We start from the raw sequence: 21,596 nt of genomic DNA on the forward strand, positions 1-21,596 counted from the left end.
TGGTTTTGCGGAACTCCTGGTGCTATGAAGCCATGGCAGTGTAGGACGCTTTATCATGGAGCCCCTCCCAAGGCATTCGATCCGTTCCCAGTACCTAAATCGACTGTCTACTCCATGAGTAGCCACAGCAGGATCAAACTTGTCTTATTTGCGTTTCTACTTCTCGTGATCCGAAGTGGGAGTCGCAGCTTCAGAGTCCGACTGGCGCTGCTTACCTACATCTTGCAGGCGCCGTGGGATCTCGGTAGTAAGCCTGCTCTGCATAAGGTGAGAGGTGAGAAAAAATGCCGCGATAGTGATGGCACCTCCAAAGGATAAGCTGATATAGTACAATAACTGATAGGACTTGACTAGGGCAAGCTGCATTGCTGCACTACCTGCTTGAATTGCAGCTGGTGAAGCATGGATTTCGGCGATTGCAGTTGCGTTGCCGCTTGCGATAGCCAGCGCCAGCGCCTCGGTAATGGCTGGAGATGCACCCGTCTTAGCTATTGCCGGAACCACGTACTTATGCACATTCTTAGGGATCGTGTTGTTAAGCTGGATGCAGTCATTAGAAGATGGCCGTTTCATGCACATCGGACAAACATACCGTGGTGACAAATATAGCGCCTGTCAAGAGTTAGCGACTTAGATTCAGCACGAAAATGTCTTGAGAAAGGCTACCTACTTGCAATAGACGTGACCATGTTGCGAAAGCTCATCTGCGCTCCGTTCGATTGTCCAACGTCCTTTTGATCGACCTCGAGAGAGGCAGCAGCGACGCATCGCGACTCGAATATCCCTTGAGCTGTCAATGCTATCATGCCGAAGATAGTTGCTTTAGCAAGCGTCAAGTTTGGATCAGCCATTGCACCAAGGAAAACTGCAAAGATGATACAGCAGATGATCATTTCCATTTTGATCGTGATACCAAGCTTCTGCATCCAATGGGGAGGCAAAGCTCCCTGGATAATGGCTCCGAGGACGATACCTCCAGATAGAACACACTTGAAGAGGTCAGCTACCTAATGAGCGTCCAACAATAATTGACTTACCGATGCCCACCCTGCCACAGATGGTGAGACATGGAGCACCAGGCTCAACTGTTGAGGTAGGAGAATATTCAGAGCGTAATAGGGAACCGCACCAACCCCTGAAATAAAAGTGAGTATAGTCCAGTTCTTGTTTTTAAGGAGGTGTCCTGAAATGTAGGGGTGCCTTGGGTTCATGAAAGTGCCTGTAAAATTTTAATGATCGCTCTCCATTAGTAAGCTGCTTGTGTATCATACCCCAGACGGCCATGATGATGAATCCCACGAGACCCATCACTGTTGGTACTATTACTTTGGCCGAGCTCCATGCTGGAGTCTTGTTAAACCTCTGGTGCACTGAGGGGGCCGAGATACGTACAGTAGAGTCCACTCCCCCATGTCAGCCCCAGTACGAGTGACGATGTACTGGCAGAGTAGATGAGCATAGAGATCCAGTCCATATGCTTGATTGCTTCACGCCTAGTGCCAGATTTGTGAAGTCTTTCGAAATTCGGAGGATGATAACAGAAGAAGAGAAGAATTGTGCTGATGCCAGTGACCATGGCAAGCGTGCGATAAATCCACCGCCAGCCGCCTGGACCGGTCATACATAATTCTCTAGCTAGAGTTTCAGTCAGTAAATGTTGAATTCTTAGAAACAAGTACATATAGATTCCAGGTGCCAATGCCACAATCGGGAATAGTCCAGTACTTGCACCCATCCACACCAGATATCGATATTTATTGGGAAAGAGTTCTCCAGGAACGATAGCACCGAGAATCTGAGCCCCTCCTCCGAAGCCATTCATGGCACTCTTTGAATCATAACCATCAGCTCAGAACTTGTATGACGAGGATTTCCATCCCACTTACCGCGGCAATTGCCATGTTGACACTCTTGGCTTGGGATGCGATCAACATTGCAGCCAGAACAAAGATATTGCCGCCAATGAAGAACCATCGTCTACCGAATATATCCGAAAGTCGACCGTATAACGGCAAAGCAACACTCTGAGTCAGAGATATCGCTGTGGTGATCCATAGGGAATTGGGGCTCGGCCCTGTCTTTGTCAACACATTGGACAGCTGAAAGAAGCCCACTGAAGAACATACCCAGATCGGGGTCGATGTACGCATAGAGTGCATTGCTGATCATGGTCAGACCACCCAGCTGCACCCCAACACCTAGCGCGAAGGCCTTGATAACCGCGATTAGTTATCAGTCTCCCGTCGATGTAATCTATCTTTGGCTAAGGGCTTACCATAGAGCTACCGATGATCTGCCAACTGACAAAGTATTTCGGTGGGAGGTCAGAGACATCATTGCCTCCTATGGCCCTTTCGTCCACAACATCGAACTGCTCGTCCAACTGCGGGGACTTCTCCTCCAGGTGAATGGCAGCGGCTTTTTCTTGATTCATGGTTTTTGAAAAGGCGGAGCAACTAAAATGCAGAGGTACTCCTTAGTGGTCCCTCGCAAGTCTCGAGGACAGTCTTGTATAAATAGCAAAAAGTCCGGGGAACCTGGGGAAGATGTCCAACTCTTGATCCCCCTCAAACGAGAGGCTTATGGCTGGAAATGAGTCTGCCGACTCTCCGGCCGACAGCTAGACTGAGAACAGAAGTTCTTGTGCCCCTCCTTAATCATACTGCTCGTGTCTTCCGGGAAACTAGTGAGTCTTGTAAGCACTACAAATGATCGAGACCTCGAAAGGATGCCCCCAGCTCTGCCGATTGGTTTTAAAAACGCCTCGTTTCGGCCCTGGAATCGGGGGTCAAGCCGGGGTTGGTAAATCTGGGGTATAGCCGAGTTGGTGAATCTGGGGTATAGCCGAGTTGGTGAATCTGGGCTTCAATATTACGTGTTGTCCGAATAGACGCTTTTCCGTATGGAGAACCACCACCCGCAATGAAACTATGCACAATTATATATGCCATGAATATGCGAATAGGCAAAATTCGGCGCTGATCGCTATAACATATAACATACATTGATCAACGGGCGATCAGTTTCTACTTCCTCGCTTTGTCCTCCACCAATAAACCTAGTCCCAAGGCCAACGGTACAGCTGTGACTGATTATCAGGAGGAGTTTGATAAAGCGGCGATGATCTTATTTGGGCATGCGTCACAGTCACAAAACATGTCTTTTCTTAAACGATTGTTATACAGTGTTCTATCTGTGAAGCAGTAGCAGGTATCCACGCGACTGGTCTAAACAGAAATTCAAACTATATGAATTAGAACTGGGTTCGCCGTCGAGTAGATCAGCTTTTATATCTCGAATAGTACAGTGTCCGTAAACGCTCGCCACTACAATCCACAAACGAAGGACCTGGATTTAAAAATCGAAGATCCAAGAACAAAGTTAACAGATGGTTCCTTCAAGAAGCCAATCATGAAAAGAATAAGAAGGATTCTTGCTTGAGCATACCTGGTCCAATGGAATGTTGAAGTTGTATTGAGCAAGAGACATCTCTAGGTCAGTTGGCAAACACGACGAGAGACTAGTATCTGGCGGGGAGTCTCTGACTCTTGACACAAGACCTCGCGCAAAGTCGGCCAACTCTCGGGGGAAAGTGATGTTCAGGTGCCCACTGGTGGCATATTCCAGCCGAGCAAAGGTCCCTGTCATCATATCAATCAGATTGACGTCAGCTGTGGCAGATTGCGCAGTCGGGTTCTCAAGGACGTTAATGAACAGGTTGGTAACCGCCACGAGTGGATAGTAAATTGCCAATCTGTTGAGGTGGAATTAGTTAATGGGTTAATCGAAATGTCTCTAATACCACAAGGCTATCTTTACCTCGCTGGAGTGGCGGCATTGACTTGACATGGCTGACATAGTGTTATGAGCGAGCGAGACGCTTCAGCAATCTTAGGCCACGCCTCCTGAACTTGTGCGAGATATTCTGCTTCCTGCTCTGGGGGAACCTCCCATGGCCGGCGAGAAGTACCGTGCAGGGCACATACGGCACAATAATAGCAGAGCTTCAATTCCAGCCTCATTGTTGATCTCACTCGGAAGTGACTTGACTGGGATCCGGAGGACGGAATTTCCTCGTCTTCGATTCTTGCTCCGGCTTGCCAGTGCCGCAAGTCGCTCTCTAAGCTCGCCGTGAGATCCGTGAGTTTGCTGTACGACCTTCTTCTTGCGCTGGGGCCGACCAGCTTTTTGACAATCACAGACACTATCTGGGCAAGTTTGATGGTGCTGACGAATAAAGCCAGATCGGTGGCGGTGTCTGGGCGGGCCATTGTTGGTAGTCCAACGCTTACATCCTTGTCGGAGATCATCTGACGTTATTAGCGTTGCAAGAAACAGAAGTCGTCTAAAGTCTCTTCCTTACCGATGGCCGAGCTGTGATCAGAGAAGTGGTTTTATCATGCACATATATTATCCACCACAGGTATTTCCTGCTAATGTCCTCGGCTTCCGATACATGCGTGTACGCAGCTGGCATGAGGTGAAGTCCCTTGCTCTGGGCTAATCTAGTAGCGCAGCCCAGTAGCATGTATGACAGCTTTGGACTTGTGATGCCCTCGCAATAGAACATCTGTCATGTCACTTATTTTCAGCTGGTTGCACACGGCCACGGGGACTCAATACTCATCACTCACCATCAACAGAAATATTTCAATATTGATAATGCCCGAGGGCATATACATGAGATCGACCTGGACCGAAAACGCATTCTCGAAAAACGGCCATGATTGCTTTTGAGCATCCATCAAACTCGGGACAAGGCGTGTCGGAGATAGAGCCAGTCGAGCACCTATTGCGAAAACGATGTTGCGGAGGGCATACCAACTGACATTCTGATCGTATATTTGTGGGCGGGGACTCTTGTAATGCTGCTCAAGACGCATCTCAAAGGCCCGGCGTGGCACGAGCCCCCAAGCATGCTCAATGCTCTCCTCAAAGAACGCTATTCAAGATGATGTTAGTCTAGGCTAAACGGGGAACAAAGTCGTGAATCGGATTCATATTACCTTGTGTCCACTTCATCGCTGTCTCATAATCTGGATCAGCTGCCCGCTCTCTTCCAAGCCGCCGACCTAATCTCAGACGCCTGGTCATGGTTGCGGAGAAGTTGCAGGCACTCGCGTGGAAATCCTGATTGCCCAGTCGATTGCAAATCCAATCTGAGCACGCCGACGAACAAATAGAAAGAAGTCCTGGAGAAAGCACCTCGTACATAATCCCCCGGTGGTGGTCTTCCTCGGCCTCCTGAGCAATTGGTCAGTTCCGCCTGGACAATCGAGAGCAGGTTGACTCACCTTACTTTCCTGGTCCTCGTCGGTTGTAAGAGGAGATTCCATCACTCGCTCTACCAAGGGCCAGTCCAAACTTATTGGATCACCGTCGGCAACTGAAAAGCTCTGCGATGTCACATGAATCATCTCGAGGGGCGTGTCTTGAGGAGGAAGAGGTGGCTCTCCAGTGGTTCTCTCGTGAGGCACCAGCTGTCTATCAGAGCTTTCTGAACTTCCATCGTCAGTCAAGCCGGGGGAATTGGTCGCTGCAAGTCCTGGTGCGACGCCCGTAGCAGAACTAGCAGTATTGCGTGTTTCTGCTACGTAAACAGTGGATTCTGGCATACCATCTGGCACAGTCTCTGTAGTGTGTGAGAATGGCGGGGTTTGAATGGAAGGAGGTTGCTGTTCTTGTGGAGTTGTTTTACTAGGCTGTTGCGGGCTGAATCCGTTGACTTGTGACGAGGACCATGGTTTTTGGGCATTCTGCGTCAGTAAAAGCTCGACCGAAGCCAGCCGTGCCTCAAGTGAGCGTTGCGGGACTCGCGGTCGCCTGGTCCTGACAGTTTTCTCGGGATATTTACAGGGCTGCTGGTGAGTCTGTTTGGTCTGAATGAGTACCTATCCAACGCCTTGAGTGATCAATTCATCTTACGACGCAATTTGCGCAGGGGTGCGTCCCAGAGCCTGGAGCTGGATTAGCCGGGCAACTACGTTGACGAATCTGGCCTTTGACGTACACTTGACTTTCTTATCGCGACAAAATCTACAGGCGACGACGCACTTGGGCAGGGGTCGCGATAGGGCCATGGTAGTGAAAAATGAACGTGGAAACAATGTATTGCGGTAAAGGCTTCAGAGTGAAAGGAATATGAGTGCAGAAGGATTCCTTGACAGGTACCGATGCCAATCAATCAGTAGTAGTCTGATGATATGGGACCCATGTTATTGGTGTCTACAATAGGAAGTGTTTTTCTCCGCCTTTCCAAAGAGGGGCGAGGCGTTGAACAAGCGAAGCTAACAAGGGCTGTCGCCAATAGATTTGCTGAAACTCCAAATACGGATCAAGACGGACTTTAGATTCTTTTGAATGCCGAAATCTCTGGGTCCTCCGCACAGACTAATTTACGTACTATGCACTGAAACGGAAATTCTCGACCCCTCCAGACACATCGCCAACGTTAGAAGCTACGTGCCCCCATGGGGCCCCACGGGGAAGCCACAATAACCCCGCAAGCTGGAAGGTCAGGAATTCATGCTAACACAAGATAGCTAGCTAGCTACATAGCGTCAAAGTCAGGGATCTCCCTGGGACCAATCTCCACCCTCTTCTTCAGCTCACTCTCTGATCTGCCATCCTTGATGTTCTGGATCATATCCTCCGGATCGAAATCAGTGCCGACGGGATTCTCTATAAACTCCTTGCCATTCATGTACTCAGAAGCTGCTTCGACTGTATCAAAGTTGTCGACTTGTGTTTCCAGCATGTTGCCATCGGGATCTTTGTAGTAGATGGACGTGGTAGGGCCGTGGTTGACGCACCAGGCAGGTGAAATACCACGAGTTTTACGCTGTCGGTAGGCAAGCAGCAGTGCTGACAAGGTGGGAAACGTGAAAGCAATATGTTCCAGCCCAGCAGTGTTTTTCCCTTTGCCAACCGTGTTCGGGTCTCCGATCAATGCGATACGATGGTGTTCTTCGTCATATGTGATAAAACTGAGAAAGTCATTGCCGACGGTAACATGGCCTCCCAGAAAGGTCACGTAAAAGTCAGTCATCTTCTTGAACTGACCGGTGCGAAGGACAACGTGTGCTAGGGTGGATGGGCTCAGCACCTTGGTGCCGGTCTCGTCGAAGTCGACTGGGTCAGTTGATTCCATCTTGATCGTCATAAATTGCTGTACTTTTTATTGTCGTTTGTTTGTATCCTGTCGCAATCTTTCCTGTTCTTCCCTTGCAACAGACGTCACCATATTATACGAAACCTGCCTTCTCTGTCGGGACTTTGTGGGTACCGACTCCCGGGCCGGCACTCTGAGGTCCCCCGGCTTTTGCAGGCTTGCCAGGTACTGTATGATTAGGTTAGACTCCGTAAAGATATACTCGGGGGCGCCAATTGAGACTGCAAACAATAGCCTGAGAATGCTCAATCCGCTAAACCGGGGCTGATTGCCAGCGTTGAGATCCGAGTGCGGTCCTCACTTCCTCCGCGGGCCGATTTGTAGTACATTGTGGAGTAGGTCGATTATTTCACATACCATTACTCCATAACTATATGCCGACGATATAAGGTACGAAAACACTTGTCTATGCATCTAAGGTACATCTTCCAAAGAGAAAACCATAATGGCCTATTACATCAGCATCTCGCTCTTGTTTTGGGTGCTCCTCGGAGCTTCAGTGCTCTACGCATTGACGGTCCCAGGTAGACGACGGAAAGGGTTGCCTCATGGTGCGTCAATTCTATCGTCCCTAACTGCCATGTCAATCTAACCTTACCATCTAGGACCTCCGACTCTGCCTATCATTGGGAATCTGCACCAGATGCCCACTCGAAAGGCCTACATCAAGTTTGCCGAGTGGGCCAAGCAATATGGCGACATGTATTCGATCAAGATCGGGTCGACAACAACTGTTGTTCTCTCCAGTCGAAGACTCGTCAAAGAAATCTTGGAGAGACGAGGCGCCGTCACCGCAGGCAGACCAGCTTCCTATGCTCTTGAAAAGCTCGTTTTCAGAGGCCATTTCATCACTATCCAGCAACCCGACGCTCCTATGTACCGCGTTTCCAAAAAGTTACTACATCAATACTTTGGAGAACCCGCGATCGACAGGAGTCACCTGCGTATCATCAATGCCGAAGCAACCCAGCTGATCCGAGACGTTATGGTCGATCCGGACAACTTTCCTCACCATGCCCACAGATACGCTAATAGTTTCACGATGAGTGCGAGTGAGTCCTTCATCCATCTCTCCCTGGGTATGACTCGCAAAGTGAGCACGACACTGACCGATCTAGCCTATGGCATACGAACTCCAAGCCACGACACTCCTCATTTGGTAGCAATCACCAAAATCACCTCGCAAACGGCGTCTCTCATCGTCCCCGGAAGATTACCACCCGTTGATATATTCCCATTCCTCAAGCTCGTGCCCGAACGCTTCCTGGGTAATTGGGTCACCCTATGTACAGATTTGCAAAAAGCAAGCGACAAGCTATATACGTCTATTCTTGGAGCGGTGATGGAGCGCCGGAAAGCCAAAGGCCCGCAAGACACTTTCGCCGACATATGTATCGACAATAAGGAGTACGACTTCTCGTTTCATGAGCTCATGTACTTGACAGGATCCGTCTTGGACGCAGGGACAGACACTACTTCGTCGGTCCTGATCACACTGATCCAGATGCTCTGTGCCTATCCGGAAATTCTCAAGAGAGCTCACGCCGAGATTGATATGGTAGTTGGCGAAGACCGAACCCCGATATGGGACGACTTCGCCAAGTTACCATACATCAACCAACTCATAAAAGAGACGCAGCGCCTCCGCCCAGCTACACCTATTGCATTCCCTCATAAAGCACTCAAAGGTGATAGGCCCCGGCCTCTTTGACTTAGCATCTTGACTCACTAACCTAACCCTCAGATATTTGGATCGACGGGAAACTGATCCCCGAGGGGGCCACCATTATCGCCAACATCACAGGACTTCATTCAGATGCCAACAAATTTGAACGTCCTGGCGAGTTCAACCCCGACCACTACGAGGGAATGACAAAGTTGGCTCAGGGTTATGCTAATATTTCAGATGAAAACAAACGAGATCACTATGTGTACGGCTTTGGACGTCGGATTTGCGCAGGGATGAAGATCGCCGAGAGATCATTATTCACTACCTTTTCCAAGATGCTCTGGGCCTTTGACATATCTGCTCCCAAAGATGAGCAAGGACGACTCGTGGAAATGAACCTTGATCCGATGACGGGCTACACAGACGGCACTATCGTCATGGCCAAACCCTTTCAGGCCTGCATCAAGGTCCGGTCTGAGCGGAGAAGGGAGACAATTCTGAGGGAATTTGACGAGGCGCAGAAAAATATATTTTCCCAATTCGAGGTGCCCACGATGGAAGAGAGCATCTCAACGGACTCGGAGCATAAGAGCGCAGATGGCAATTGAAATCATTCGGGGGAGAATTCATGACAAGTGCTGCCCTCAGGGTCCAGATAAACCCGGCATTTGGGCATGGATCGCATTCTTATAGCCTATTTGTTCGCTCTCTGGTTGTTTTCCGTACCCCGCGCGGGCGGTTCATAAATCTCCGACTTGGATCTGTTTAGGTTATTACTATTATGCATGCATGCATGGATCTTCCCCTCAATCATGTGACCATCGGACTCGTACTATACCCCGCAGTCCTCGATCTGCCCGTCCCCGTTAGCATAAAGTAGACTAAGAACTTTGATCATGCAACGAGTCTCTCTACTACCAGCGGGTCGTACTCACGCTATGACCAGCAAACAAAGAAGCATAATGAAGAATCCAACCATGGACTCGTACACTTCCAAATTCAGATCCGGGCAAAATAATCACGACAGGCGCAGTTGCAGCATTTGTGGACAGGTCTTTACCCGCACAGAACATCTCACGCGCCATGAGCGCTCACGTACGTCTGCCATCCTATTCGCCTCTCTTATGCTGAGTCGGGGTGCTTAGATCGAGGCGAAAAGCCCTTCCGGTGCAGCCTTTGTGGCTTCGCATCCTGCCGAAAGGACCTCCTCAAGCGCCATATCCGCCGGCAACACTCGGGCGTCGAATGCGCAACGGTAGCCACGGCTATGGATATCAGTGGGGTAAGCGGGGAGCTCGGTGATGATGATGGCTCTTCCGACAGAACGAATGATTTCAGTCTCGATCCCATCTTCGGATGGGGTTCTGATATGCCCGACTTTGGGTCTCTGAACTCGCAAGGCAACCTCGTCAGCGATGTCGATATCGGCACCTTGATTTCTAATGTCTATAATGATGACAGTCCGTTGAGCTTCCAAGTGAACGGGCCTCCTTCACCTCCAGCGTCAAATCCGCAATGGGAAACCTTTACCCAGTCTGATTCTTGCACCATCACCAAGTCAGGCAATGAATCTAGAGATGCGACGCTGGGGACCTTCCAAATCTCGGAGGCCAGGCGAATGCAAGTGATAGATTTAGGCCACGCGGTACGTTTTCGGGCTGTCTTCTCATGGAGAGTTCGTTATTAACCGAAGGATGAAATTCAGGCGTGCTCCGATATGGATGTAGATTTCCCGTCATGCTTGACACTAGAACGATGCATTGCCGCATGTTTTGACTCGCTTTTCATCGTCACGCCATGCGTCCATATCCCTACATGGAACGCAGAGGAGGCGGACCCCTGTATTCTGCTTGCAATGGCTGCGTGCGGCGCCAGATATCTACGCAAGGCCGAGCTTGCTCTGAACCTACACAAGGTTGCCCGAAAGGTCACCCTAGGCCAGGTATTTGTTATAGAAGAGAGTATGCTTATCGGACTTGCGTCACTGACCATGGCTCCGCAGATAAGGACCCCCGACGGCTTACGAATAGAACAGCCGCCTTCTGTGATACTGGCACTTTTGATTGTCACCGGATTCAGCCTCTGGAACGGCCCCGCGGACGCTTGCCGCGAAGCTATTCTAGACAATGTTCTACTCGCCGAGGTATGTGCACTAGCTCCAAAGCTTTACGACTCACTTCTCAATTCGGTGCAGCTATCGTGTCTCGAAACGAACTTGGAAGAAGACCATATGGATCCAGAAATCTCGTGGGAGACATGGGTAGAGAAGGAGACCATGATCCGGTAAGTGTGTTCGAAGAGCAGGCGAACGGCCACTGAATAGTAGGTTGTAGCACTAGATACTGCGTGCTCTACTTCCTCAGCCTTGTCAACATCGTCTTCGACGCAACACCGCCGATTCGATACTCTGGTGTCCAACTGTCCCTCCCATGTGCGGAAGCTGAGTGGACCGCACCCAGCGCCCAGGACTGGGCCAGGAATCGAAGACCAAGAGCAAGAATCTCGCTGAAAGATGCAGTCGATGACTTGCTCAATTCTTCGGCCCCAACCCCAATTTCCGATAGCCCGTTCACAGCCATTATCATCCTACACACGTTACTGCAGAAAATCTGGTACCGGCGTCAAGGCAGTTGGGATAAGAATCGGCCTTTAGATGCTGGCCCTTTTCGAAATGCCCTTGACAAACTGGAGTCGGCTGCGGATTCTGGCTCCGAATCAACTATGTCGCCACACAACGCCAGAGCAAGCCTAGCATACAACTTCCACTCTCTGCTCCGGCTAGCGAGAATTCATTTATGTGCCAGTATGGGCAATTGTCTCGCCGCCTACAAGACTCACGATGCGAGCAAGATCAGCCAAGCTATAGCCATCGGTTTTCCTATTGAACGCTCCATAGAATCCAGCAAGGCTGCCTTGTCTGCTACGCAATCATTCGCGGCGCTTTTAAAATTCGGCACGGTTCATACAAGCGGCTCCGGCACTCTGCACTACATCTTCAACACTTTCCACTCCATGATTTATCTCATCAAATGGCTTGAGTCAATGGAAGGGATTGCAGCAATTACGTGGACCGAGCACGAGAGCCAAACTATATCGTCGATAGAATCGACCGTCAAAGAGGTCGAGTTACGCCCTGAGCAAGCCAAGCTTTCTTTGAGCAGACGTGTTGCATTCGCCTGTTTGATCATATTCAAGGCTGCAAATACTTGGGATCTGCAAACTGTACTAGTAAAGGCTTTACATGAATATGCGACAAAGTCCCGTGCAGATTAACAGCATACGGATTCTCGGCCAGCGGTTTAACGTGGATAATTCTTAGCATGCTTGGAGGTGAAAGGAGTACATTGGTATTTGTTCTGAGAGATCAAAGCTGCTAGGGGCAGAAGGCTCTCTGGTATGGTATGGAAAGCGGAAGAATGTAGGCAATCGAGTGACAGAAACAAGAGCCTGTGATTTGAGCCATAGACTACTACTTGGCTTCGCAGCCATTGCATGACCAGTACAGAGGTCCGGGGCCAGAAGAGTGCACTGGTTTGCTTCACTATACAATGTATAAAAGGGCGACGATAACAGGGTCGGCTTTACTACATGAACTATTAAGGGCCAATATATCAACACTATGGGTAGCTGCCATGATTCTCAATGGAACGTGAACCCGCCGCTCACGTCCAAGATCTGGCCCGTGACAAAAGAGGCCTCTGGGCTGGCAAGAAAGCAAACAGCGTGTGCTATGTCCTCCGGCTGTCCCCGGCGCTTGACGCACTGATGGTCAACGTGGTAGTCGAAGATGGACGTGGCCCCTACACTCTCACGCGTGCTAACGTCGCCTTGCACGGCCATGGGAGTCTCGACAAAGCCAGGCATGACAACGTTGGACGTGATACCCGGGCCAGCCTCGATGGCGAGCGAACGCGTCATGGACATGATGGCACCCTTGCTAGCAAGATATGCGTTGAGGCCCACGAACACGTGCTGTGTCGTTGAACTGGACGTCTGGACAAGCCTTCCGTAGCCGGCTTTGCGCATGTGTGGCAGCACCGCACGCGCAAGATAGAAGCACGAGTAGACATTGACCTCCATGGTCCTAATGAAGTCGGTCTTGGTCAGATCAAGAATGGGTTTGTGGGTGGCAATGGCTGCAAGCTGTACCAGCACGTCGATCTTGCCAAACTCGCCGATCACCGAGTCCACTAGTTGGTTGCATGCTTCTTCGGATGCGATATCAGTGACTCTGAATACGGCATGCCCGCCCTGTTCTTTTATTCCAGCCGTGGTACTCTTCACAAGCGCTTCTTGCACGTCAACGAGTACCACAGTGGCACCTTGTTGTGCGAAAAGTGTTGCCGTTGTTTTCGCGATCCCTTGGGCCGCTCCAGTGACGACGACAACATGACCTTTGAACTTGTTGGGATTTATCTGGATAGGCGGAATATTGGCACCATTTTCTGTGGCAGTACTCATCGTTGGATAGGACTAGAATATCGTGGGGTGGTTGTCAAAGACGAGTAGAAAATTTGGTATAATGCGACCAACGAGTTCAGAAGCGTACCTCAACCGGTAGATCATGGGTTCCATATTGTGGTGTATTGGAGAATATAGCTAGCTACCCTGGGGTACCGGACCTCGGAAACAACACAACTATTGGGTAAAGGCTGTTAGTCCCGAGGCCTCTTTTGGTCTGGACTCAGAAACTATGGGGTGTAGGCAGATCCCCGGAGGAGACGTCCTTTGACACCGGCGCGGGCGGGATTTGCATTGCATTGCATTGCATTCCGGCACTCGGACAAGACTCAAAGTCCGTAACATCGCGGCGCCGGTGGGGTCGAGTCGCTGGCGTTGGGGTCGGAGTTGGAGGGGAAGCATAATTTCCTTTTCAGGCTCAATCAGCGTTCCATTAACGGCTAGAGTCGGGACTGCAGACCGAGAAGAGCCAAGCTGCCGGGCCAGTTGTATTATGTATGTACACAAACTGGGTGGCAGTCATGTTTTACATCTTAGCAATAACGCACCATGTCCAAGTCAATAACGGCTATGTAGTATTCAGGATCTATTCAATATGTCTTTCTATGTAAGAGCCATGAAGTGAGTAGCTGGAGTTGTAGTCTAAATCAGTAAATATAGACTCATAAATCAACACGTAGAGTTAGTTGTCTAAGATGCAGCTTCAGGTGTCTTTCGGTACGGCTCAAATGGTACACCTGCAAGATCAGCCTTGATCTGGAGCGCCAGGAACCGCGAATAGAATCGTGCAATACCAACACCACCTCCGGTGTACCACATTCTCGGATCTGGGCAGTTGTCAGCATTTAGAGTAAAAGTAAAAGGTACCGCCTTCGTGTTCGACGTGACTTACGGCCAACAGGTTTGAATGCACCCCTGATTTCACCCTCCTTATCCAGATGCCAATGATGCTCGATTCTCTCGACTATCTCGGTCCCCACAATGTCCGAGATCATGGTGCGCATGTCGTTCTCAAATCCAGTACACCATACAATGGCGTCTGCTTCCAGGATGCTACCGTCCTGGAACTCGAGGCCCTCTGGCACGAATCTGGATATGCGCTCAGACTTGACCTTGATCTTACCATCAATAATCATCTGAGACCCTCCCATGTCAAGGTAGTGTCCACCTTGACGCTCATACTGGATACTTATAGCGTCGGGGAACCGGTCGACTTTGAAGCCGGCCCGCTCGAGTCCGTCGAATTTCTCGGAATCTTGAGCCGACAACTTCTTGACAATAAGCATTGTCAAATTCCGGTAGAATACCAATGGGAGGGGAAACTCGCGGCGGTCTGACTCGGCAGTTATAGATTTGGGGTTGTAGTTGCGAGTGTGAGGCTCCCCAAACCAAGGCCACGGGATGACCGGTGTACGGTTGCGTTGAACCATGTGGACTGAGGTGAGACCTGCCTCGACCATATCAACCGCCACGTCGTGTGCTAGCACGTCGGCTCGTCAGTTTCTGAAAAGAAGCGTCTCTCTCAGAGACAAAAGATGAAAGGTTTCATACCTGTATTGGCCGTTCCGATCACGACACCCTTCTTGCCTCTCCACTGCTTCGACGACTTGTATTCCTTGGAATGGATACTTATACCTTTGAAGGCCTCCCTGTTTGGGATGTGCGGCATCTTGGGTTGCTGTCCTCCGGCGCCCATGGCAAAGACGATGTGCTTGGCTCCGATGGCCGTGCGCTTTCCTTTGCAAACAGTCTCGATGAGCCAGGAGGCTGAGTCTTTAAGCCAATTGGCTTTTTCAACTGTCGTCGATGTCCTGACATCAAGGTGATATCGCTTGACATAATCCCGATATCCCTTGGCAAGGTCTACGCCACGAAGAAAGTAGGGCCACTCATCGCCAGCAAAGGTCGCCTCAAAGGGTAGATGCGCGTAGTACTTGCCGGTGTGTAACGTGACTGATTCGTACCGTGACGACCAGTTACCGCCCACCTCATCCTCCGATTCGATCAAGACAGCTTTGACTCCGAGGCTTTTCAGCCTGGCGGCTACACATATTCCGTTCTGCCCCGCACCAACGATCAACACTTCGGTTGTCTCCGAAACGCCTTGGGGGATTCCATTGCTGTCCTGGCTTACTGCACCATTGACGCCATTACTGGGCAGGCTAGGAGCTGTGTCGGGATTCCCCAGCCCATCGACAGATTCCAGCATGGTACTGAGGATCCAGATCTTCCACGTACCATCGATCGGGACAAGGTGGATAATTCCGGACCCTTTACCAGGATGACTTCCCCCAACGTTGAACTGAAAGGTTCCTTCAATCCATCCCGCCGACTCTACTTGCTTGACCTGAGCATCTCCATTATACTTAAAAGAGGATGGATGGGCGTGTCCTTTGAGTTCTTTCCAAGCTGCTGCGATGGCCTTTGGCGTATGGAAGGTGCGGAAAAAGCCAGTAAACGCCAATATATCTCGCCATAGAGCCTCCTCCCAGAGATGATCCTCTTTCAAGCAAGACAGAGTCTCAATGGCGGATGACAGAATCGCCTCAGTATCAATATCTGGGGGAATAACGGTCTGAGGCAGTGGTCCATGGACATTTTCCAATGGAACCGCCGGAGTCGGAACAAATTGTTTCATCATTGGGACTGTAGTGTTGGTGTTTGTCTGAATATCGATAGTTTCTGCGACAAGTTCTGAAGTTGGCCGCCTAGTACTCTTTAAATATCGAATAATTAGTGAAAAGTGAAAAGCGCCAAAGTACGTTAAATATAGATATTTAGGTTTACGGTTACAGAAAAGTCACACAACCGCCGGAAAGTGAAGTCGTAGCCACTGCGGTTGAACCAAAGATACAGGCCCGAGCGCTCCGGATGCAATATGGCTAAAAAAAAGCCGTGAATATCTGCCGCTACAGATATGCTTTGATGCAGCAAGCAGTATGCATGGGCGAGTCAACCGGACCGAGGAGACAATGGCCGCTCCGAACCTCTCGGAACCTAGGAGGATGAACCAACCATAGCGATATGGCCTGATGATATGGCCTGATGATAAAAAAAAAACAATATTCAGGCTGTCTTTCGTCCAAACATTGAGATTGATTCAAGCATCTAGGGCTATTCCGAAATTCACAGAATCCAATTACTCTTTGAATATTCCTCTCGTCAGACTTTGCCATGGATATCATTCCCACTTTTGGAGACGAACTTATCCCAACCATTCGGCCGTCTTACGAATTACTCAGTGGTCTACTGAACCGCCCCGAGAATGTGCGTGCAATCCGTGCGACAAAGAGAGAAACCCTGTCCTACGGGCCACATGAGCGACATCTCCTCGACTTATTCACCCCTAGTGACTCTGCTGTGAATCCTAGCGGGGACGGCCCACGCCCGATCTTTATATTTCTCTATGGTGGCGGCTTCAAGGCGGGAGATAGAACCATTCCCGAAGTTGAAGGGGGCCTTGCGTATGCCAATGTCGGATCTTTCATGGCAGACAAGCTGGGATATGAGACTATCATCATGGACTACAGAACCATCGACCATGGAGGCAAGTATCCAAGTGGAGGAGACGAGATTGACATGGTCTTTAACTGGCTCGAAAAGCGCAACGTCGGTAAGCCACGCCGAGATGTCTACATCATGGGGAACTCAGCCGGAGCAGCGCACGTCATGACATGGCTCTTTGAACCAGCTTATGACGAATCTGTCAAGCGGCTCACCTCTGGCCAGGGCGACCTCAAGCTGAAAGCGGCTGCCTCTGTCGGCGGCCCTTTCAGGTGGTACTACAAAGATATGACCGACACGTTCTTGCAGAGTATACTAGTTACGTACTACGGAGACGAAAAGAAAGTGGATGAGAACGCGCCGACCGAGGTTGCTCATAGAGCTATTGAGTCTTCGGGTGCGAGCGTAAGCAAGACGAGACCCCCAATCTTGGTTGCTGTGAGCGAGTTTGATCCAGAATACATGCGGAGATGTGGCAAGGAATTTGCGGAAATCTGGGAGGCAGCTGGTGGAAAAGTAGAGCATTGGATACTAAAGGGTCACAACCACATCAGCCCGGTCCTATGTATGGGAACCGGAGGTGAGATGGAAGAGGCGTGGGCTCATGAGATGATGAAGCGGCTTCAAGACCTAGCACACTAGCAGCCCATATGATAGTATATCTCCAAGCTTTCTTCTCTGTCTTGTATGTCTGAATGCCTGACCGTGTTGATTGATGCCTAAAGCCTATGACATCTCAACGAGACATATCAAGCCAACACACTGAAAAATCCCCTTCAACTTCAGCTTTTAGAAGGAAATGTACACATAGCCTTGACAAAGATGAGGCTCACAATTGAAACGGAATAATATGCTTTGTAATCACTCAGTCACGAAACTTATTGGCAGCAGCTGGGGTATAAGAGGCCGCCCTGATCCATGCCTGACCGTGTCCAATACTCTTTCTCCAGAGTCGCGTGATCTTTGTGCTACCTGCTTTTGTCATCCATAGAATTCTTCCACATCAAGACTGCGAACTAGACGATACCGTGGGCGGAACGGTTTGTCTCTTCGGGGCTTCCGGAGGATATGTCATGCGCTCTTCCGAGAGGCCGGTGGTAAGATGAAGACCCCAAGATGAAAACGCCAAGATGAAAACGCCATTGCGGGGAAGTTTGCGGGGAAATTTGTAAGGAACAAATTGGCAAGAAATGCTATAAGTTATGATACTGCTGTTCCTCGTCACTGGGTTGCTGATTGTCCTCATCACCTCAGTCTTCTGGCTTGGAAACAACTTCTCCCCAACCCCTTTACAAAGATTGAACCGGTCTTCCCTCTACCTCCCACACCCATTTTCTTGGACACAAGTCCTACAAGAGTTGCTACAACCATACAATAATGGCATCCAACAATAGCCACGAGCCGTCGGTACCCAATGGCGTCTCAAAGGGTGCCAAGGGCCGATGTATTGTGATCGGTGCAGGCTACGGTGGCCTCGCCACCGCAATAGAACTGAGGTTGAATGGCCATGACGTTGAGCTGATCGAGGCTACCAAGAACTTGACTTTGAAAGGCTTGTAACCCCGATTGCGTGAGGTTCGAGGATCTGTCTGACGCTGTAATAGGCGATACACTCCAACTGACCTCATATTCCACGAGAATCATGTCACGTTGGGGAAACGTGCTGCAGCAGGCCATCGATGTCGCTCCTGTGTATCCCAGCATGACCTATCTCAACTGGAAAGGAGAGCCGATTCTGGAAGCCCCATTGCCCCCGACCATAGGCGGGTTCCCGGTCCTCTTCCCGAGCAGGGGTCTGGTGCAACAGTTGATGTACAACTATGCCGTGGAAATTGGGGTCAAGTTTCGTTTCGGCCATCGTGTGACCGAGTTTGTTGAAGATGATGACTTTGCTGGTGTCTACGTTGGGGGTGAACTACTCAAGGCCGATGCTGTCATCGGTGCTGATGGCGTTCACAGCAAGGCTCGAAAGTTTGTCACCGGCAAGGCTGATGCTCCACAGACCAGCGGCGGTGCCGTGTATCGGGCTTACTTCGACCTCAACCTCCTCGCGGATGATCCTTTGACCAAGCATCTCGTGGAAGCTGACCGGGATTTGTTCTTGCTGTGGGTAGGGTCGTCGATCCATATCATCGTCCAAACCAACCGTAAGCTTGGCAAGTGCACCTGCTTGTTCACCCATAGAGTGAGTCGGCCATTCATGACATGATGTTCTTGTCTGTGTAGGTGGGAGCTTTGGCTGATAAATGACTTAGCAAACGGCTACCAGCAGCGAGTCTTGGGAGAGCCTGGGCAGTGTCCCGCAAGCAGTTCAACTTCTTGATGGCTGGGATCCAGTTCTCCCAGCTCTTGTCAGCCATATTCCCGAAGAGACCTTTATTGACTGGACCCTTTTGTGGCGCGATCCCGCACGTCCCTGGGTTTCACCCAAGGGTCGAATGATAATCAGTAAGCCCCCTCTATTGATGTCTACAATCATGGGCGTCACTAACTCTCGCTTAGTTGGCGATGCTGCCCATCCTCACATCCCATCCTCTGGTGCCGGAGCGGCGCAAGCAACCGAGGATGGAGCCACCATCGCCGCGATGATAGACGTGACAGGAGTCAAGGACATACCCCTCGCTCTCAGGGCGACCGAAAAGCTGCGGTAAGCAGAGTAGAACCCTCCCTGCACTTTCTCCTGCACGATGATCTGACAGTGATGTTCTCAGCTACGAGCGAACAAGCCTAACTCAACGTTTGGGATGGGAAAACCGCCATCGCTGGCAACAGACAGATTGGGATGAAGTCAAGAAGAATCCCGAGTTTTTAAGATTCCCTATGCCAGGGTGGCTCTACGATGCTGACGCGCGCAAGTATGCTTATGACAATGCCGAAGCGGTGATTGCTCACATCAAAACGGGTGCACCTTTCACAAACACAAACGTTCCTGAGGGCCACGTGCATCAGGAATGGACAATGGATGAAGTTGTCGCCTTATTTGGCTCTCACAAACCCGAAGAGGTCTTTGTAGCTGGCTAATGCCAGGGTCAGACCAAAAGCTTTAACTGTTAAATGCACTCAGATCAAAGGCAGTGCGATATCTAGATAATTTGCGGCGATAGTCTTAGTGTTTAGTAAATTGAATCAAAGAACACATAGACTTCATCATTATCCTATTTCTGAATTATGACACATGGCAAATGGACCAAACTCCCCTGGTTCACGGACTGCTCTCCATATTTCCCCAAACGCTTTGATTCAATGACCTACTGCTTCGGATACGAGTCTCATACTAGTACAGAAGGCCTATGGCCTCGGAAGCAGATCGCTCCCGAAAGCAACTAACGGAGTATTCGACTCTGACTCTAGCTACCGCCGGATTAGTTGCATCAGGCATTAGTCGGCTCCGGGATTCAGCAACGGCGCCGATGTATAAAGGAGTCTTACTTACCACTTCAATCCTCTGTTCAGCATCGATATATCTCTGATTAGCACATTACACTCTCTATTGCATGCAGCATGGAAAACGGTACCCTGTCTAACGTAACGCCATTTCCCCACGGAGTATTTCTCCCCAATGGCCATGGTACCGATCCCATACTACGTCCAGAGGATCCTACTATAGGATACAAGCTTAATCACTTCATGATGAGGATTCAAGACCCTAAAAAGAGCATGGATTTCTACATCAACTTGATGGGTATGAGGACTATTTTTGTGTAAGTATTGGACAGCGGCCAAAACCATAACCTTTCACCAACCTTTCATTTATCTACTTGTTTCTCTCCAACATCATGACCTATGAAATCAAGATGGCTAGATGGTACTCCCACAAAGCCCGCATAACAACCCATGAAGAACAAAAGAGTCCCTGGAGACCCTGTCTTTTGTCATACGACAGCAGTTATAATTAATAACTTGACCCTTTACCTAGAATAAACGCCGGCCCCTTTACAGTATACTACCTCGGCTACCCACAAAGCGATAAGCATCTTGTCGACCTAGCCCAGTTCGCTGTTGATACTATCACTAACCTCCCACATACACTTGGTCTCTTGGAACTTTTTCATGTCCATGGATCTGAAGAACAAGCGCCCGGGTTTTACTCTACAGGAAATACACCGCCGAATCTAGGATTTGGACATCTCGGGTTTACTGTACCAAACGTACCGCAGGCGCTAACAAGACTGAGAGCACATGGCATCACGGTCCTCAAGGATATTGGACCATGCGAGGCCCCTATCCCGATCAGTGACTGGGAGAAACAACGCGGCGTGGGGGTCTCGATCAAGGGAACGGAGAGCGAGCTCCATCACGGGTATGGAAAGCTATTGGAGCAGATTGCATTTGTCCAGGATCCGGTAAGTCTGAATCTGGCGCAGAGCCAGGTGAAACTCGACTCACTTATTTGGATTCATTTTTTGGAGACCACTAGCTAATTTATTAATCCTTCAGGATGGTTATATCGTGGAACTAGTGCCACAGAATATGGATAATACATAATATGGAAGGAAATTGAGGCACGATCCAGGTCACCCCGCCATGAACACTCAGCACTTTCTACTCGGAATCAAGTGCTAGCCTACGATCTTGAGTACTTTGCATTTATATTTGTATGTATCTATATCTAAGAATGTCTGGTTTATCATCTTTTGGAACTCGTGTCCAGTGGAATGCAGACCTGTTTTGCAGCGCGCTATATAACACACTGTCAAACTTGTAACTGTGCATCCCGTCCAGTGCTCATGAAGCTGCGGTTGAGATATCCTGCCTCGAAGGAGATTTTGAGCCGGCGAAACCCGGAGGAGT

At 49.8% G+C, this 21,596-nt stretch overlaps 11 protein-coding genes across 11 annotated transcripts; 6 read left to right on the plus strand and 5 right to left on the minus strand.

Annotated features, from left to right (window-relative positions):
* Window positions 1-156: 156 nt before the first annotated feature.
* On the minus strand, window positions 157-1,284 carry J7337_001980 (uncharacterized protein; the record flags this gene model as incomplete). The annotated part of the gene is made up of 5 exons (XM_044819713.1): window positions 157-540; window positions 593-612; window positions 671-1,007; window positions 1,038-1,219; window positions 1,272-1,284. The coding sequence occupies 5 exons, from the start codon at window positions 1,282-1,284 to the stop codon at window positions 157-159; spliced, it is 936 nt and encodes a 311-aa protein (XP_044684013.1).
* Window positions 1,285-1,849: 565 nt separating this feature from the next.
* On the minus strand, window positions 1,850-2,434 carry J7337_001981 (uncharacterized protein; the record flags this gene model as incomplete). Its single annotated transcript, XM_044819714.1, is given in 4 exon segments — window positions 1,850-1,855; window positions 1,887-2,113; window positions 2,127-2,211; window positions 2,276-2,434. The coding sequence occupies 4 exon segments, from the start codon at window positions 2,432-2,434 to the stop codon at window positions 1,850-1,852; spliced, it is 477 nt and encodes a 158-aa protein (XP_044684014.1).
* Window positions 2,435-6,550: 4,116 nt separating this feature from the next.
* On the minus strand, window positions 6,551-7,150 carry J7337_001982 (uncharacterized protein; the record flags this gene model as incomplete). The annotated part of the gene is made up of 1 exon (XM_044819715.1): window positions 6,551-7,150. One exon carries the CDS (start codon window positions 7,148-7,150, stop codon window positions 6,551-6,553), a length of 600 nt encoding a protein of 199 aa, XP_044684015.1.
* A 466-nt stretch (window positions 7,151-7,616) lies between these two features.
* Window positions 7,617-9,448, plus strand: J7337_001983 (uncharacterized protein; the record flags this gene model as incomplete). Its single annotated transcript, XM_044819716.1, has 3 exons — window positions 7,617-7,722; window positions 7,777-8,859; window positions 8,916-9,448. 3 exons carry the CDS (start codon window positions 7,617-7,619, stop codon window positions 9,446-9,448), a joined length of 1,722 nt encoding a protein of 573 aa, XP_044684016.1.
* A 659-nt stretch (window positions 9,449-10,107) lies between these two features.
* Window positions 10,108-10,527, plus strand: J7337_001984 (uncharacterized protein; the record flags this gene model as incomplete). The annotated part of the gene is made up of 1 exon (XM_044819717.1): window positions 10,108-10,527. One exon carries the CDS (start codon window positions 10,108-10,110, stop codon window positions 10,525-10,527), a length of 420 nt encoding a protein of 139 aa, XP_044684017.1.
* A 168-nt stretch (window positions 10,528-10,695) lies between these two features.
* On the plus strand, window positions 10,696-12,113 carry J7337_001985 (uncharacterized protein; the record flags this gene model as incomplete). The annotated part of the gene is made up of 3 exons (XM_044819718.1): window positions 10,696-10,983; window positions 11,035-11,123; window positions 11,180-12,113. 3 exons carry the CDS (start codon window positions 10,696-10,698, stop codon window positions 12,111-12,113), a joined length of 1,311 nt encoding a protein of 436 aa, XP_044684018.1.
* A 366-nt stretch (window positions 12,114-12,479) lies between these two features.
* Window positions 12,480-13,301, minus strand: J7337_001986 (uncharacterized protein; the record flags this gene model as incomplete). Its single annotated transcript, XM_044819719.1, has 1 exon — window positions 12,480-13,301. The coding sequence occupies one exon, from the start codon at window positions 13,299-13,301 to the stop codon at window positions 12,480-12,482; it is 822 nt and encodes a 273-aa protein (XP_044684019.1).
* Window positions 13,302-13,991: 690 nt separating this feature from the next.
* On the minus strand, window positions 13,992-15,942 carry J7337_001987 (uncharacterized protein; the record flags this gene model as incomplete). Its single annotated transcript, XM_044819720.1, has 3 exons — window positions 13,992-14,128; window positions 14,194-14,781; window positions 14,853-15,942. 3 exons carry the CDS (start codon window positions 15,940-15,942, stop codon window positions 13,992-13,994), a joined length of 1,815 nt encoding a protein of 604 aa, XP_044684020.1.
* A 533-nt stretch (window positions 15,943-16,475) lies between these two features.
* Window positions 16,476-17,447, plus strand: J7337_001988 (uncharacterized protein; the record flags this gene model as incomplete). The annotated part of the gene is made up of 1 exon (XM_044819721.1): window positions 16,476-17,447. One exon carries the CDS (start codon window positions 16,476-16,478, stop codon window positions 17,445-17,447), a length of 972 nt encoding a protein of 323 aa, XP_044684021.1.
* Window positions 17,448-18,447: 1,000 nt separating this feature from the next.
* On the plus strand, window positions 18,448-19,826 carry J7337_001989 (uncharacterized protein; the record flags this gene model as incomplete). Its single annotated transcript, XM_044819722.1, has 4 exons — window positions 18,448-18,990; window positions 19,061-19,253; window positions 19,308-19,452; window positions 19,505-19,826. 4 exons carry the CDS (start codon window positions 18,448-18,450, stop codon window positions 19,824-19,826), a joined length of 1,203 nt encoding a protein of 400 aa, XP_044684022.1.
* A 609-nt stretch (window positions 19,827-20,435) lies between these two features.
* On the plus strand, window positions 20,436-21,290 carry J7337_001990 (uncharacterized protein; the record flags this gene model as incomplete). Its single annotated transcript, XM_044819723.1, has 3 exons — window positions 20,436-20,506; window positions 20,722-21,148; window positions 21,243-21,290. The coding sequence occupies 3 exons, from the start codon at window positions 20,436-20,438 to the stop codon at window positions 21,288-21,290; spliced, it is 546 nt and encodes a 181-aa protein (XP_044684023.1).
* Window positions 21,291-21,596: the final 306 nt, after the last annotated feature.

Source organism: Fusarium musae, chromosome 2 (genome assembly GCF_019915245.1).
Source record: "Fusarium musae strain F31 chromosome 2, whole genome shotgun sequence".
Classification (NCBI taxonomy): domain Eukaryota; kingdom Fungi; phylum Ascomycota; class Sordariomycetes; order Hypocreales; family Nectriaceae; genus Fusarium; species Fusarium musae.